The 14,906-nt window shown below is 35.5% G+C and overlaps 1 protein-coding gene and 1 long non-coding RNA gene across 3 annotated transcripts in view; one reads left to right on the top strand and one right to left on the bottom strand.

Annotated features, from left to right (window-relative positions):
• ADCY8 (adenylate cyclase 8) overlaps nt 1–14,906 on the top strand; it is a 123,978-nt gene that overhangs the window by 87,360 nt on the left and 21,712 nt on the right. For both annotated transcript variants that reach the window (XM_090138002.1, XM_031591235.2), the window contains 2 exons: nt 5,782–5,882; nt 12,450–12,651. In XM_090138002.1, coding sequence (XP_089994128.1) covers nt 5,782–5,882; nt 12,450–12,651 — 303 coding nt within the window. The remainder of the gene's footprint in view (nt 1–5,781; nt 5,883–12,449; nt 12,652–14,906) is intronic.
• Nucleotides 4,599–13,599, bottom strand: LOC149918724 (uncharacterized). Its single transcript, XR_016465347.1, has 3 exons — nt 13,460–13,599; nt 6,719–6,765; nt 4,599–4,958 (listed from the first exon to the last, which is right to left on the bottom strand). It is a non-coding gene; the product is annotated as an uncharacterized LOC149918724 (long non-coding RNA).

Below are 14,906 nucleotides of genomic sequence, written 5' to 3'. Positions count from 1 at the left end.
AAACAGTGATTGAGTTTATTAATAAATTGACACTTCTATTCATAATATATATATAATTATATATATGTGTGCCTTTCATTTATTGGTAGAATCCATCTGATCTTCACAATGTCAGCTGCTATGCTATGCCATTTGAGTCAAAATTATTCTGTTAGCTCCTTGTGGCAGACATCCCTTCTTTAAAATCTGCTTTCAAGCGGTAAATATTGTTCCTGGTTTTGCTGCTTCTCAGCAGCAGTGCAATCCCACTAATTTGTGTTTCAATTCATTCACATATATATGTATTAAGTTAAAAAGGGCAAAGCAGTGGGAGAACTTTTAATGCAGAATGCCAACACAGAGTGGGATAGGAAAGGTGTTGTGTATATCTCAAATGATTTTGTTGACTTTTATGCCACTGAAATGCAGCAATGGAAGGTCTATGCTAGGATGTGAATTTAGACTAAAAAGAAAAGAAAAATATTTAATTGCACATTTGGAGACCTGCTTCATTATCATCATTTTCCACCAGAAAACAGACTGTTTTACTGAACTTATGGGAAACTAGTTCTCAGGTTGCAATTAATGGGGAGAGCTTCATGAAAACCACTGGAAAAGAAAATATCTGCCTGAAATGCATTGAAGCCCTTATTTTAAAAGCAATCTTATAGAAGGGAAAATAAGTATTTTCTTAAAAAATGAAAAAGTTTGGTTTCCTCTAAGAATATCCGTGATACTGAGACTCAAGGTAGAATCCCCAAAAGCCATCAGTGCTGCAAAAGAAGATATAAAGATATTTCTTTCAGTGGAGTTATCATGCAAAGCTGACAGAAACCCAGATCTCATGAACAGTGAAATAAAAGGCTGCAGCTGAAATCCCACTCTTAGCAGGACCAAAGTTCAGTAATGACAAACTTCACACTTACTTCTGTATGACAAAAAGTCTTTTTATCTGTTTTGATAGTTTTCCTCTCAGTGTAACATTTTTGACACCAACATATGTTGCAAGGGCTGGAAAATGGTCCTTTCATTCAGTATCTCTTTAGGTGCCTGGACCAAAGAGGAAGTGCAGGAAAATGAACACAGTTCCTTTCTGTGAAATGGACTGAACCCTCTAAAGTAGGTTGTTTTTAGCACAGCATAGGAATATATATTTTTTTAAATGGCAGCACTTCTATTTGCTCTCATTCATCCACCTCCAATGGTTGGAGAGCTGCCAGCCAGGAACCTTCTTGTTTGTGTTGAGTGTGCAATGACACCACGGGCATGCTCAAAGAAGGGTGTGGAAGGCACCAGGAAGCAAAAGGATTATATGGATTAAGGAATGATGAATTAGAATTTACACTTCATTATAGGCATTGTCTTGGGGGACGATGTGGAAAACATCCTTCTCTTTCCTCCCAGTTAGCCTAGGTATTAATTACAGATGCTTTAGCAGTGTAATTTAGTTCACCATTTAGTGCTGGCCTTACTATTAAACTATAATATGCAGGTAATCATGAAAAAAAATACTGGGAGAAATGATAACTTGCAGAAGGTAGCTATTTACTCCACGTTCTCTTACTATTATCACTTCTTCCTTTTCTCCTCCTGCCCGTTCAGGAAACAAAACTAAAAACTCAGATTAGAAGCACTCCCCCTTCTCCCCACCTTTCAGACTGGAATTGTGCTTTCTTCTAGTCATTGACATTTTGCAACTGCTTACCATGACCTTCTACATCAGCATCTTGAGCTCTTCCCTGCAGTGTTGCTGAGCAAATAGACAGAATTAAATCTATTGGTCTCTCATCTCACATTGCTGTTTCCATTTGCTGTTGCCAGTTACTTACAGTTTGACACAGTGGCAGCTGTAAGTCAGAGGTAACTTTGAAATAAACTTCTCTTATGTAAAACATTGCACCCTCACATTTAGCCATCACACTTCCATGCAGCACTGGTACTTGCCTGATACTTACTTCTTTTGCTTATAAATGCCTCTCACCACAGACTTCACAGCTATTCAGTGCATAGAACAACCTGTACCCATAGCTGATCTCACTCCCAAGCATTGTTAACAGGAACAGTGTTCAATGAGAATTGTGTTAATGCTCTGTACCTGAAACCACAGAGAAGTGAGTGGCCATATGAACAATAATCTGTATTCCTTCGTCCTGCATTAGTAACAGGACTACCATGCACTGTGATTATAACTCTTTTTGGGTAGCTCGAATGGATTTCAGATGTCGTGCTGGACTTCTAGCTTTTCAACTGTCCGTATTATTGAATTTTTGTTTTTTGATTATTTATTTGGTTTTATTATTATTCATTCAGTTCAACCAAGAGATTTACAGCAGATTTACAGCAGATTTACAGATTTACCAAAAGTGCTGAGGTTTCATAAGGTAAAGAATATCTGAAAACAGCAAGGCCAACCTAGCTTGAGAGCTAGCACAGCTCCCAGTTTGCAATAGTTTAACATTGGTATGTCATGGCAGTTTAAGTCAGTGGTACATCTTCCCACTCCTCTCTTATCTCAATTCACTTAAATCTACTTTGGTGATAAGATAAATGTAGATTACACAGCAAGCAGCAGTGATTACGTTACTAACTGTGTTATCTCTCTGTTGCAATATGTGTATTTTTTTCCCCATTAATTTTTTAAGAATACATTTTTCAGAGGTTTTGTGCAAGATCTTCATCTGGTATACTGCACAAATCCTTTCCTCAAATGGATTAGTCATTACTAACCTGCATTTTACTCATTAGCATTTGATGTCTCATTTAGAGACTAATTTACTCACAGTTTTGCTAGAGGTTATTTTCACAAATAGGATGTAGGCAGACAGGGTGAAAAAGACATCACTGGAGAGTACTTCTAATGGTAGCATGAAAGTACACTAAGGGTTTTCAAACATGAAATGGCTCATAAGGAAAATCTGATAATACTTTACATGATTTCCAAAAATTAAAAGATATCATTATGACATTCTACCTTAATAGCAACTACTTGGGAACATCAGTAATGTGTACTTTCAGAGAGGATAAGTAATAGCAATGGAGCAAGGTGTTTAGCATTCTGGCAGGGTTTTTGTTAAGGAAAGTTTCCAGTATAAAGATTTGTATAAACATATCCTAGGCTTTTCTGTGTATATGTATTACTATCATAAACCATTCTGATCTTAGAGGTGAAAAGTCTGTGTATTTTTGGTGAGATGAGCACACAGAAAACATCAAAAGGGCTTTCACAATACAGTTTTTCTTATGTCAAAATTAGACCTAAATATCTGAGTTCCTAAATACCTGAATTTCTCAGTATCAGAAGTTCAGGTGGCTGAGAAGTTCAATGATTGTGAAACAAACCTCTCACTTCTTGTATCCCATATCCTTGCAGAGCTACACCTCTCTCCCTCAACTCAGAAACTTCCAGTTGCTTCCCAGGGATCTGTGCAAGAAACACCTGGCAAACTCTGACCCTCTTGATCATCTTCTTTTCTGTTATTGGTTATCAGTAGGGTCTGTATCTACTCTTTGGTCTCAGAAGTTCATCTATCTCATCTCCTGCCTTGAGTTTCCATCTTCTGTCCCTGCTCAGCAGAAGCTGCAAAAAATTTTCCATTGCTCCAGAGGAAAAACTAAAATTAAAACCACTATCTTCCATTTCATCTAGAAGATCAGCAGTGAACATAATGCCAACCATTTTCCTTTTCAGTGCACAAAAACTCAATGTGAACATATGAAGACCATTGCATGTCCAGCATCACCTCCTTCCAGGAAGCTCTAGAAAAGCTGAAAGGTGGGGAATGTGCAGCATTACTCAGTGGAAGAACCTTGGCCTTTCTTATTTGAGCTGAATTTTAGCTAGCTGGATGAGCATAGCTAAACAGTGCGACCCAGTAATTCAGAGCTCAAGGCAAAGGGCTCAAGTCCCAAGAGAAGCACAGTGAGTCTCCTCTGCACTATGATCAAGTCACGCCAGTGCGTGTTAGAACAGTGGCACACTAGCTACAATTATTTAGGTGTCATCATGATTCTTTCTGCAACTCCACCTGGCTCTAGCTGGCCACATGCCTCCCCATACCTCTGGAAGAGTCTTGAGACTTAATCTATCCTTAATGACTTTTCCAAGCCATTAAGGGATTGGCTGCTAGAAGACTGCTATGTTTGACATTGGTGTTTGTACTGCCTTAGAGACACTAACAATTTCTCATCATGGCACTCTTACAGATTAGACCACAGCATTCATGCTTTTGACATAATGCTTGACAAAGCAGCAGGCAATTCCATGTTTTGTCTTTCATTCAATTCATTGTCTGTAATTTCCCTAAGGAATAACTGGAATTTCCTGTTATATTTTAAGAAACGTATCTTTCTTTTTGCCTTTGATTTTGTCTGTGCCACCCTCCACACCCTCCCCTCCAAAAAAAAAAAAAAAAAAAGTCCATTATCTAAACGATCTCTTTCCCTGCAAATGAAATAGAGGTCAGTACCTCTGTGCTTTCAGCAGCAAAATGAAATGGAGTTGCCTGTGAGCACCATCAAAAATCATGTCAAAGTTCTGACAGCAGCATACACAGGGTATAATCATGGAAAAAGAAAATCCAAAATGAAAGGCACCAACAGATAAACACATCACTTACTCAGAGCAAATAGGAGCAGGGAAGGGAAAAGCCTTTTTCCCATTTTTCAGAATCTTGAGTCTATCCATATAGATGTAGATGGTCCTGTTCATTGCAGGGGAGCTGGACTAGAGGAACTTTAAATGTCCCTTCCAACTCAAGTGGTGCTATGATTCCATGATTCTACGTTACAATGTTTATAGCTTAAATCTAGACAGGGTTATAGCTGAGCTCTTTCAATGCATGTTCCTGACACATTTCATTTTTCTCAATTATAACGTTTTCTGGGCATTTATAACCACAGTTTGCCTTATTTCCAAACTCCTGAAGAAAGATTCTCATAGATGGTATTTCTTTGACTCTTCTGCATGTAACTGCCAGCTTCTGCAAAACAAGAGATTAAATGAAACTCAGTTATTGTTCAGGGAAAGTAAAATGAATGGAGCAGGCCCCTGTGGAAGGATATTTTATTAGCTGGAGAAAATTTAGTATCATCACTCTAGGACAAATACATCTCAAGACTAATCTTCATCTACTATAAATGATTAGAGTTTTGTTGAATTAGCAGTGTTTAATACCAGCTGAGGATTCAGGCAACATCTCCACTTAAACTGATCCACTGTGATTTGCTGATGTATGTTACTCCATTTCTTGGTAATCCCTGTAAAATAGATCCTGCTAGTACGTTCAGTGGCCTGATATGCTGTACAAATACTTTCTGAATAAATGATCATTGATGTGTTTCTGTATAGCCTCTGGATATGTTCATATGTAGAGATAAGGACCCACATCCAAGTCATAGAATGTCCCAAACTGGGTTTGTTGGTTTGTGGCTTTTTTGTTTGTTTGGTTGGTTGTTTTTTTAAGTAAAATAGAAAACAGAATGGCATCTATCTGTCAAGCACAGAGACACATCTGTAATAAAATTCAAGCAGACAGTCACAGCTGACTTTAGTGTTTGCCTTCAGGAACCCATAATTCCTTTGGTGAAGCAGTTATGTATTTAATACTCTACACAGCAGTGCAAGCCTCTAATATGTGTTTGTTCTTTTAATGCAAATATATTGGAAAAAGAACCTGTCAATACAGCAACTTAATAATGAGAATCAAAATGAGAGACTTTTCTTGTTAATCTTTATGAAATCGCTACATGAGTTAACAACTAATTTGCCTTTTTCCTTTTTTTTTTTTTTTTTTTCTATTCTAGTATTCTCAAATGCGAGACGAAGTATTCAAATCAAACTTGGTATGCGCATTTATTGTTCTTGTGTTCATCACTGCTATCCAAAGCTTACTTCCTTCTTCCAGGTAAATACAGAAATACATTGCTATAGATCTGAAAGCACTCTTGGGAAAACCAAATTGTGGAATAACATTTCCATATATGAAATAAGCCAATAAATTTTGTTTGTTCCTAAAACTCTTTGAAAATAATTTTCCCCTCCTCCTCTTTATTATCTACTTTTGTATCATACTATTTGAAGTTTCTCATTTTCATGTGAATCTATTGATTGTATTGTAATGCTTGGATTGTACTGTTAAGTTTTGAAGAAGCACCCCTGCTGAGAAAAGTTTACAAGAGCTTACAAGAGTTCGGCACAGTATGGTCTGCTGCTTTCTGTTCAGTGATCATAATTCAGAATTTAAATGTTGCTTCTTTGCTAACTGACTGACAGTCACCTTGGGAATCTGTGATTGCTTTGTTTTTGTTTCTTACATGGTACATAAGAAAATGGTATTGCTGTACTATATTATGATGCATACTACTCAGCTTGGGAAAGCAATGTTCTGCCCTTATAAAGCAACAGCAATAAGTGATCTGCTAGACTATCTCCCACATCTGCTTCTACCTGGGTCTGACCAAAAAGCAGGTTCTTACTGAAGAAACTGTGACATAGCTGTAATCTCTATGCTGATCTGTGTGACATAGTCAATCTCACTAGTTGTTACTTTTATCTGTTATTTAACAAAATATGCCTCTAATCCCATTTGGGTTTTAGCAAAGAAAGTCCTAAAATGAAAGTGTTTAGAAAATCATAATTCCCGAGTGGTTTCTACCACTCAGATGAAACTTAGTCTATCTGTTCCTGGAGAATAACTTTGGAAATACAGTACTTGTATACGAAATAAGAAGCTTATCTTACATTAATGTAGCAATATCTCTTGGATCACCTCTGGAAGATCTGGTTCACTACATTTATGTCTCAGAGTAACAAAATGGTGGTTAGACACAAGCAAGTGGCTGCACACTCTATGTATTTCATAGTTGAATGTTAATGAGAACATACTCAGAATAGAATCTGACCTTACATTTTCCTTATGTGCTATAGTGCTCTAATACTAGTAAGTTTGCTTGTCTGAAGTCCTTTTCACAAAGTACATTAAAAATTCTTCACTCCTTGTAGCTTTACTTTTATATTTTTTTCAGTATGTACAAGAAGATTTATGGATCTTATTAATGGAACTCATTTTCCAAAATTATTTCTGCTGCTATATCAATCACTGCAATAATAGCAATAATACATGACATTTCTTTAATCTGCATGGACTTATCTCTGTTAATTCTTGTGAGGGTACCTGGTGCCACTGGAGTTAATAGAGAAGGAGTCACTCAGCCACCATGCCCACAACTGACTCACATTCTGGTTTCCCATATTGCATGGTACTGTTGTGTCCAGCATGTCACAGATTATTTGCAGAAATTTTTACTTAAAGTTAAATGGGCTTTAAATTATAAGTAAGTGCAAATAAAGTTTAGATATTTTGTATAAGATCAGTAGAATTTTTTAAATAAAATTTTGAAACACAGGCATCGGGAATTCCCTTAAATGTTGATTTTTAGAAGCTGGAAGATATCTAGGGAAAGAGTATTTACCATTACCCCTTTTGAGAAAGATTTGTATAAGTGCACAGATACTTTATGGCCATTCTTATGTTCTTTCAGTAGCTGAATACAACTGTAAAGATTTAAGAAGGCAAATTTTAGTCTTCAATTTTCAATTTATGATATTCTGCTTCAAAATCTGTTTCGGTCTTAACAAAACATGGCTTTAAAATGAAAAGTAGCAGTAGCTGAGCAACACTAACATAGCAGGTTTTGATTAAGCTTACTGAATGAGAAAATAATCTGGAAGTTCAAAATTCTGAGGTTTCTGTTCAAAAATAAATACCAAGAATGAACACATGAAGAAAATATCACTAAGTTAAGCATGATTTTTTTCAGAAAATCCTATATACTTCTGTTTATACCTCTAGTAGATATCAGAGAAGTAAACTACCATATGGAGAAACACAGACACAATTTCCAAGGAATTGCTTACAAACTATATAATTTACACTCCTCGTGGTAATTTATCAATACAATTAATTGCCTTTCAATTAATGCTTTAATGCTCTGTTGAACAGAGATGGAATTATGTATTTGCTTAAATACATCTGAATATTTTCTGAACTGAGTCTTTTGGGAATTTTTTTGAAACAGTGAAAGAAGACATTATTTAAATCATCATGAAGTATCTGCAGGGATTTTTCCAGATAGTTTGCCATGATCTGTGTGTTCAATAAGCAATCATCTTTCTATTATTATCTGCTTTCTATCACTACATCTACATCTACTGTGTCTGGGAGTTCCTGTATTTTATCTCAGTTTATGTCTGTCTCCTACAGGATAAATATTGGATCCATTCATATTTTTCCCTGACAAGACCCTCACAGAATTTAAGAATATTAGCAGCAGTTTTCATGCTTTGAAATATTGAGTTGGGGATATTATCTGACATAAACTAATGCCATATTTCTGCTGTAATTATCCTCTGAGAAGCCATTAAGTTACATTGCCTATCTTACAGTGATCCATCTTCTCCATCTGAACATCCTGGGAGTTTGATTAATCTCCTGCAATGAACTTCGTATATGCTCACATGGACAATAGATTATAGTAGGCCAAACTTCTATGATATAGTTATTTCTGACAGTTTTTCCCAGGGTTATTCTAGTGAGGGGAGACAAACAGATTTAAAATTGTTCATTTAGACATCTGCATGCTTTGTTTTACATAAATTTTCCTTCTGGCTTCACAACTCTTGATTTCCAACTGTGCATCAGGGAGAGGGAAGGCAAAAGCTCAATTTCAAACCTCATTTGATCTTGACATTCAAGGAACCTCTGGGATGAAAATCATTTGGCCCTGAGTTGCTTCTTCAGTGTAGAGGGTATCTACTCTGGTGTTCCACTTCAGAGAGAAGTTCTTTGGCAGCAACTTATGTTGCTGTTGTTCCTATTCCTCTAAACTCCCAATGTTTTCTTCTTGACTCGATCCTATCAATATGCTGTCAATATAATCTTAACACAGATACTGGACTGATCTTTTGGAGGTCTTAGGTGTGAAGAGTGTAGTTTTCATTTTATCTTAAGAAGACTTAGACAAGAGAAAAGCACACAAACATTCAATTGTATAGGCACAACAGAGTAATTGTTGTTCCTTACATATTTAATATGAACAAAAACAAGGCCATGGTTTCCCAAGCACCTAAGCAGGTGGTGTTGCATTTTTGGATTTGTATTCCAGATTTAGGCTCCTAGATGTTCTCTGTATAGTACTATAATGCAATTACATTTTGTCCTAAATTTAGAGTGTGGAAAACTGAAATAAGAACTCACGGTTTTTTGTCCTCTGGTCTGACATCTTGAGACTTGACCCTAATCTTTTTTAAAGCTTTATTCTGGTTTCATTTAAAGCTGGGTCAGGCTAGGTCAGCAGCAGTGGTGGGCTACATATGCATAAATAGACTGTTTATATATATCCAAGATATAGATAGAAACTATCAGTTCCAAAGAGGATTTCAGTCATATGGCTTTGGAAAGTAGGAAGGCTATTGCAGAATATTCTAATGTATTAAACTGAAGCAATTCATCTCACATAATTTTTGTAAACCAGTATCTATACTCTGGGTTACAAATATAGCCACTGGAGAACCAGTCAATGAGGGGATCATAAGGTGCTTTTCAGTTGAATAAGTATGAGACTTCTTGGTAGTAAGATGAGTCTTATCCTGAACTACACAGCTCTTTTGATAATCTCTCTTGACTAATTCTCCATGACCATATTGTCCAACTTTTCCCTGGTTTTATTTTATCTCCCTTGATTCTATTGCTCCCTCTTAACTTTTTTTTTTTTTCTGTTTTTTCTTCACAGAATAGTCTGCTGTTTTGGACAGTGTACTACTTCTGAACTCCGTATATACAGTAGTGAGGGAGAAACTAGAACATTAGTGTCCATGCATTACTAGTTCCATTAAAAAAAAAAAAAAATCTGTCTCCCAGATTATTGATTTCACACCCACATCCTTTTTTCTGAAATTCTGTTCATGAGCACATACTCAATGTATCTATGAACATACTGTATTTTACAGAAAGCAGCAGTGACTTCCTGTGCATTTTCACAGAAAGAAGCTGCTCTTGTGGCATCAACAAATAATCTATTTGGTGTTCCTGGAACTTTCAGTGAATCATGCAACTCTTGTCACAAATTTTAATTGCACATCATGAAATTTGTGGTCTTGCTCTAGTCTTTGTTCATTATTCATTCTTCCCTTCATAACGCAGTATGATTTTACTAGCTACATTCCCCCTTCTTTCAAAAGTAAGATTTACTTCTGGATGAACTTACTGGGACTTTTGAGGAAAGCTCCCCTGTTTTCTTTACTTGTCACATATAAACCTCTAGAAAATCTTGTGGGAATGAAATGCTGAAGCAAGTATAAAATAACACTGTGTACCAATAGTACATCATTGGAAGAGTTTCAAATATAATATTATTACATGGAAGCTCTCAAGGGACATTAATGAATAATTCACCTTGTTTCAGCTCATTAGACCACAGAACTTCTATTTTTGTATTTTTCCTATATCATTTTAAAATGTTTTGTAACACAATTTAGTGCTACAAAAAACTATCGTCATACACATATGTATCTTATGTGTACCAGTTAAGACGTTCCTTAAGAAAAATGCTCTGCTAATTACTGCCTCCTTTTCTGTGTATTGAATTTCCGCACTCCAAGTCTCATTAATTGGGAGGTTTTTAGAGTAGGAACTATAACCATAAGCCATAGTTGCATTGCTGTAAATTGTTCTGAGGCGTGCGTGTCAATTTTAAAATGTCAGATTTTGGTCATGCATCTGTGCTAGTTTCTTTTTTCCATTGTTCCATGCCTATTATCTTACAATGAATTTTTCTATAATGAAAGTTTTCTACTTAATAGGCTCAAATCACAGTTTTGAATTTAGAACTTCGTTAGTTCAGAATTTGCTCTGCTAATGCCTAATCTGAACATCTTGAAATTAAGAACTTCAGGAAATTTTAGATATAGACCACTCAGATGCAGGGAATGAAAATGGCTGTCCTTAACCTCCTGAAAAAAATAGGAAAAAAAAGCTACAATGCCATTTTCACTTCTGTTTTCACCTTACATCTTTTTCTTGCAATGGGGTCCAAGTATACAAATAGCATTATACCTTACTCAACAAGATGCGGGAGAGCAGACTTGCAGACTTGTAGCCAGATCTAAAACTTCATATTTTCAATAAGATAAAACAGATACTTACCAAAACTTAATTAACAGAGTACATCACACATACACTCAGCCAATTGGAAGTGCAGAAGTCTATCTGAGATGCCCTGATAGTCCTCTTTCAAATATTTTAATCAGTGAGACATTACAATTTAATTGCTATAGTGTCCTGGCATGTATAGAATTAGGACACTAGAAATTTTAATTACTTGATACACATTCCAAAAAGTTAAGAGAAAGCAGCATGAAGAGAGGAGAATTTTGAAGGAGCAGTAAAGTTACTTTCAATTTGAACAAGTTTAATTGAAATAAAAATCTTGAAAGATGCAAAAAGAGAATAACTGGTCCAAATGGGAACACCAAAAATTAATTTATGAAGTGCTGAATGTTTTTTCCAGAGTGAAGTAAAATAATTTTCCGCATTTCTCAAGCATGTCATTTATTTGATTGATTTTATGTCCTAGATTTAAGCAAGAGGAAAAAAAAAAAAAAAAAAACAGATTTAGAAAAATATAATGAAAGATAGACTAGAAAAAATTCTGTCTTTAATCTTTTTGTTCAGAGGAATTGAATTGTCTATTCAGTGTTTAGTCCACAGAACACATTTTCATGTGATTTATATTTTGAAGGGCTTCTGTGAAAACAATAGATCTGGAGAGTGTTGTGGGGTTTTTTTTGGAAATTGATTATATTCTACTCTTAGCAGCGGTTGACTCACTATTAATTAAAATTAGGGAAATCTCGCATTTCTGTAGTTATCATATCCTGACATGTCAGAAAACAAGCTGCATCATTTTACTAGTCATTTCTGATGTTACAATCTAAGACCAGCAATATAGAATAATTTTAAGACAATTGTGTTGTGCAGTATACAAAATCTCACTTTTCCAAACCTCCTAACCTATTGGAGAGGGAACCAGTTTATATATATATATCTATATGGAGAGAAAATTGTACAGTGTGAATAGATTTGCTCTAAAAGGAACTTAAGGGACAGCTGCGTCCAGAAAGAATGAAGATTCTTATTGCTCAGGCACTAGTTAGACAGATAGAGGCACTGGCAGTGATTTCCTTGGCTTGCTTACTTCTTCAACAGCAATTTCTCATCAAGAAACAATGTGAAGCAATGGCTGGCACATGGAACAGGAATAAATCTCTTCTTTCTCTGTTTTTATTTCCCTGAACTAATTGTCTTGCATGACAACTGATTTTTCCTAGAGTTAACTGTTGGCACGTTAATTGTTGTTAGCAGTGGTATAATGATGAAGTTTAATGCTGGATTCTTTTTATTTTTTCTTCCCAGGGTGATACCAATGGTCATTCAATTTTCTATTCTGATTATGTTGCACTCCGCTCTTGTGCTAATCACCACAGCAGAGGATTACAAATGTTTACCCTTAATGCTCCGGAAAACTTGCTGCTGGATTAATGAGACCTACTTGGCCAGGAATGTCATTATATTTGCATCTATTCTGATTAATTTTCTTGGAGCCATCATAAATATTGTAAGCTTCATAGGGAACCAGTGGTTATTATACAGGATAAAATTATTTATGAATTATTAAGCTTGCTAAAGGACTTGCTAAATGTGTTTATAAGCCAGCTATGATTTAAATATAGAAGACAAGGTACCACAATTTCAGGAAATTTTGTTTGTTGCTTAAACTATGTATTTCTGAAATATCTAATTATTTTTCCTCATGATAATCATATACTTTTAAAGCCCTTCTTCTAATTTCTGTTCAATATATCCACAGTTTGAGAACAATGCATTTTCTGACATTCTCCTATACTTAAAGACAATTAGTCTCAACTCAGATTTCTCCTGTCAATTATCCTGCTAAAAAATGAAAAGGGTCAACAAAACTGGAACACACCTACTGAGCAAGTGACGTTGGGCAGTAACATCATTGCAGGAGAAAATTTAAAAGTCCTAAATTCTAATCATAACTTGCCATTTGCTCACTTAGTGGTTTTGACAGACTCCTTCATCCCAGATTCACATTCACTGAAGCATCAAACTATGGACATGGTTGCTTGCAGATCTTTTTATAATCAGTGCAGAAGAAAAGGTATCTCCAAAATGTCTTGAGATTATACGAGTCCCATTAAAGAGATTTTCTTCTCTGCACTGCCCGTACAGGGAATTTAGTCTGAGTGGACTCCCATTGTACATGTTTTCACTAAGGCCCAGATATTAAAAAGTTAGAGCAAATTTTGTCACTGTAACTGAGGAAAGGTATGTATTAAATCTTTGCTTAGATAAAGATATTGCTAATTAAACACTGTGGGCCTATCTCTGTACAAACTCACATGGTAAAAGAGTTGGGTCTGTGGAAGACATTTAACACATGCAAAGACTGTAGAGTCCTGATTATCTGGATGTCTTCAGAAATATGAGACAGCTTTACATGAATTAGACAGGTAATCATACCACACAATTTGTTAGGTGTTGAAGTCTGTGCAAAGAAGGAAGTAAATATTACAATTATACATAAAAAAACATTGTCACAGTTTCATCTCCTCTGGCACCTCTTGCTTATGGTTTAGCTCTTCTTTTTCAGCTGAATTTTGTTCTTCGTGGATGAGACCAAGAAAGCATTTAGTGACAATAAAAATAATAGCAACTATGACACAACACCAACAATGCTAGAACTCAGCACCTGTCTTGATTCCTCAATAATAGAGAGTCAGTTGGAAAAAGAATGTCTCCACTGAGAAAATATAAATATGATAAATGACAGGGCTGAAAGTGTTCTTAACATAAGAACACTGGTAAATTATAATATAGATCACTATATATATATATATATATATATATATACATATATATAATTATAATATAGATCACTAAGATCTACAGCACTAAGGAGTGCTGTAGAATTTAGAGGATTTTAAATTAAATTTGACAAATATCTGTCAGGCAAGATTTTGATGTAATGAATTTTGCTCTTGGAAAAAGGTGACTATACTCAATTTGTTATGAGTATTTTGATAACAAGATTTTCTCCATGGCTTTGTTGATTATTTTTGAAGATTGATTCTGCTGTAATTTGTGGGATGGCTAATCTGAAAACAGTCAAAGAAATGCAACTGTTTTTACTCTTATTCCACTGGTCATCTATAAGACAAGAAACAGTAACACTTACTATATTATTATATTCCAGTCCTCACCTCTACATGAAACCAAAGCATTTACATAATTTCATTATTTCATATGGCAAAATTCTGCTGTAATAATAGATTGTTTCTAACTATTTTTAACTACTTTCTGTACACCACTAAAAACAGTGACTTTCGTGAAGCCTCTGGTTTCCATATAGTGGACTGCATCACTCTGTAGGGACCTATGTGTACTTAAGAGCCAGTAATGCAGCTCAGTCATTCAGCTGTGTATGTCCATTGAGAATTCAGCCAGCTGTAGTGGAGTAAGACTTCAATGCTTTCTAATAAGCATCTTAAGTCTTTGGTTTCACTGGATGGGCAAATGGATTCTGTAGTTCACTATATCAATACATTCTTATCATTTAAAAAAAAAAAAAAAAATTGAAAAAAGTTTCTGGTCTTGGATATCTTTTTAAAAGGCACCCAGACTGGCTGTCATGGAACTCTGCCCTGCACAGAGGTGCTGCACAGCTCATGAACTTGCATAAGGTATCATTATCAGTTGTCACGCAAGGCTGAAGAGATAATCTAGAAAATGTTGTTGTATTGCAGAAATGACCAAGCTACTGAAAGATCAAACAAGAGTGTTCCAAGT

This window comes from Phasianus colchicus, chromosome 3 (assembly GCF_987193195.1).
Source record: "Phasianus colchicus chromosome 3, bPhaCol1.hap1.1, whole genome shotgun sequence".
NCBI lineage: Eukaryota > Metazoa > Chordata > Aves > Galliformes > Phasianidae > Phasianus > Phasianus colchicus.
The sequence above is the reverse complement of the archived record's forward strand: the minus strand, read 5'-3'. Positions and strand labels throughout refer to the sequence as shown.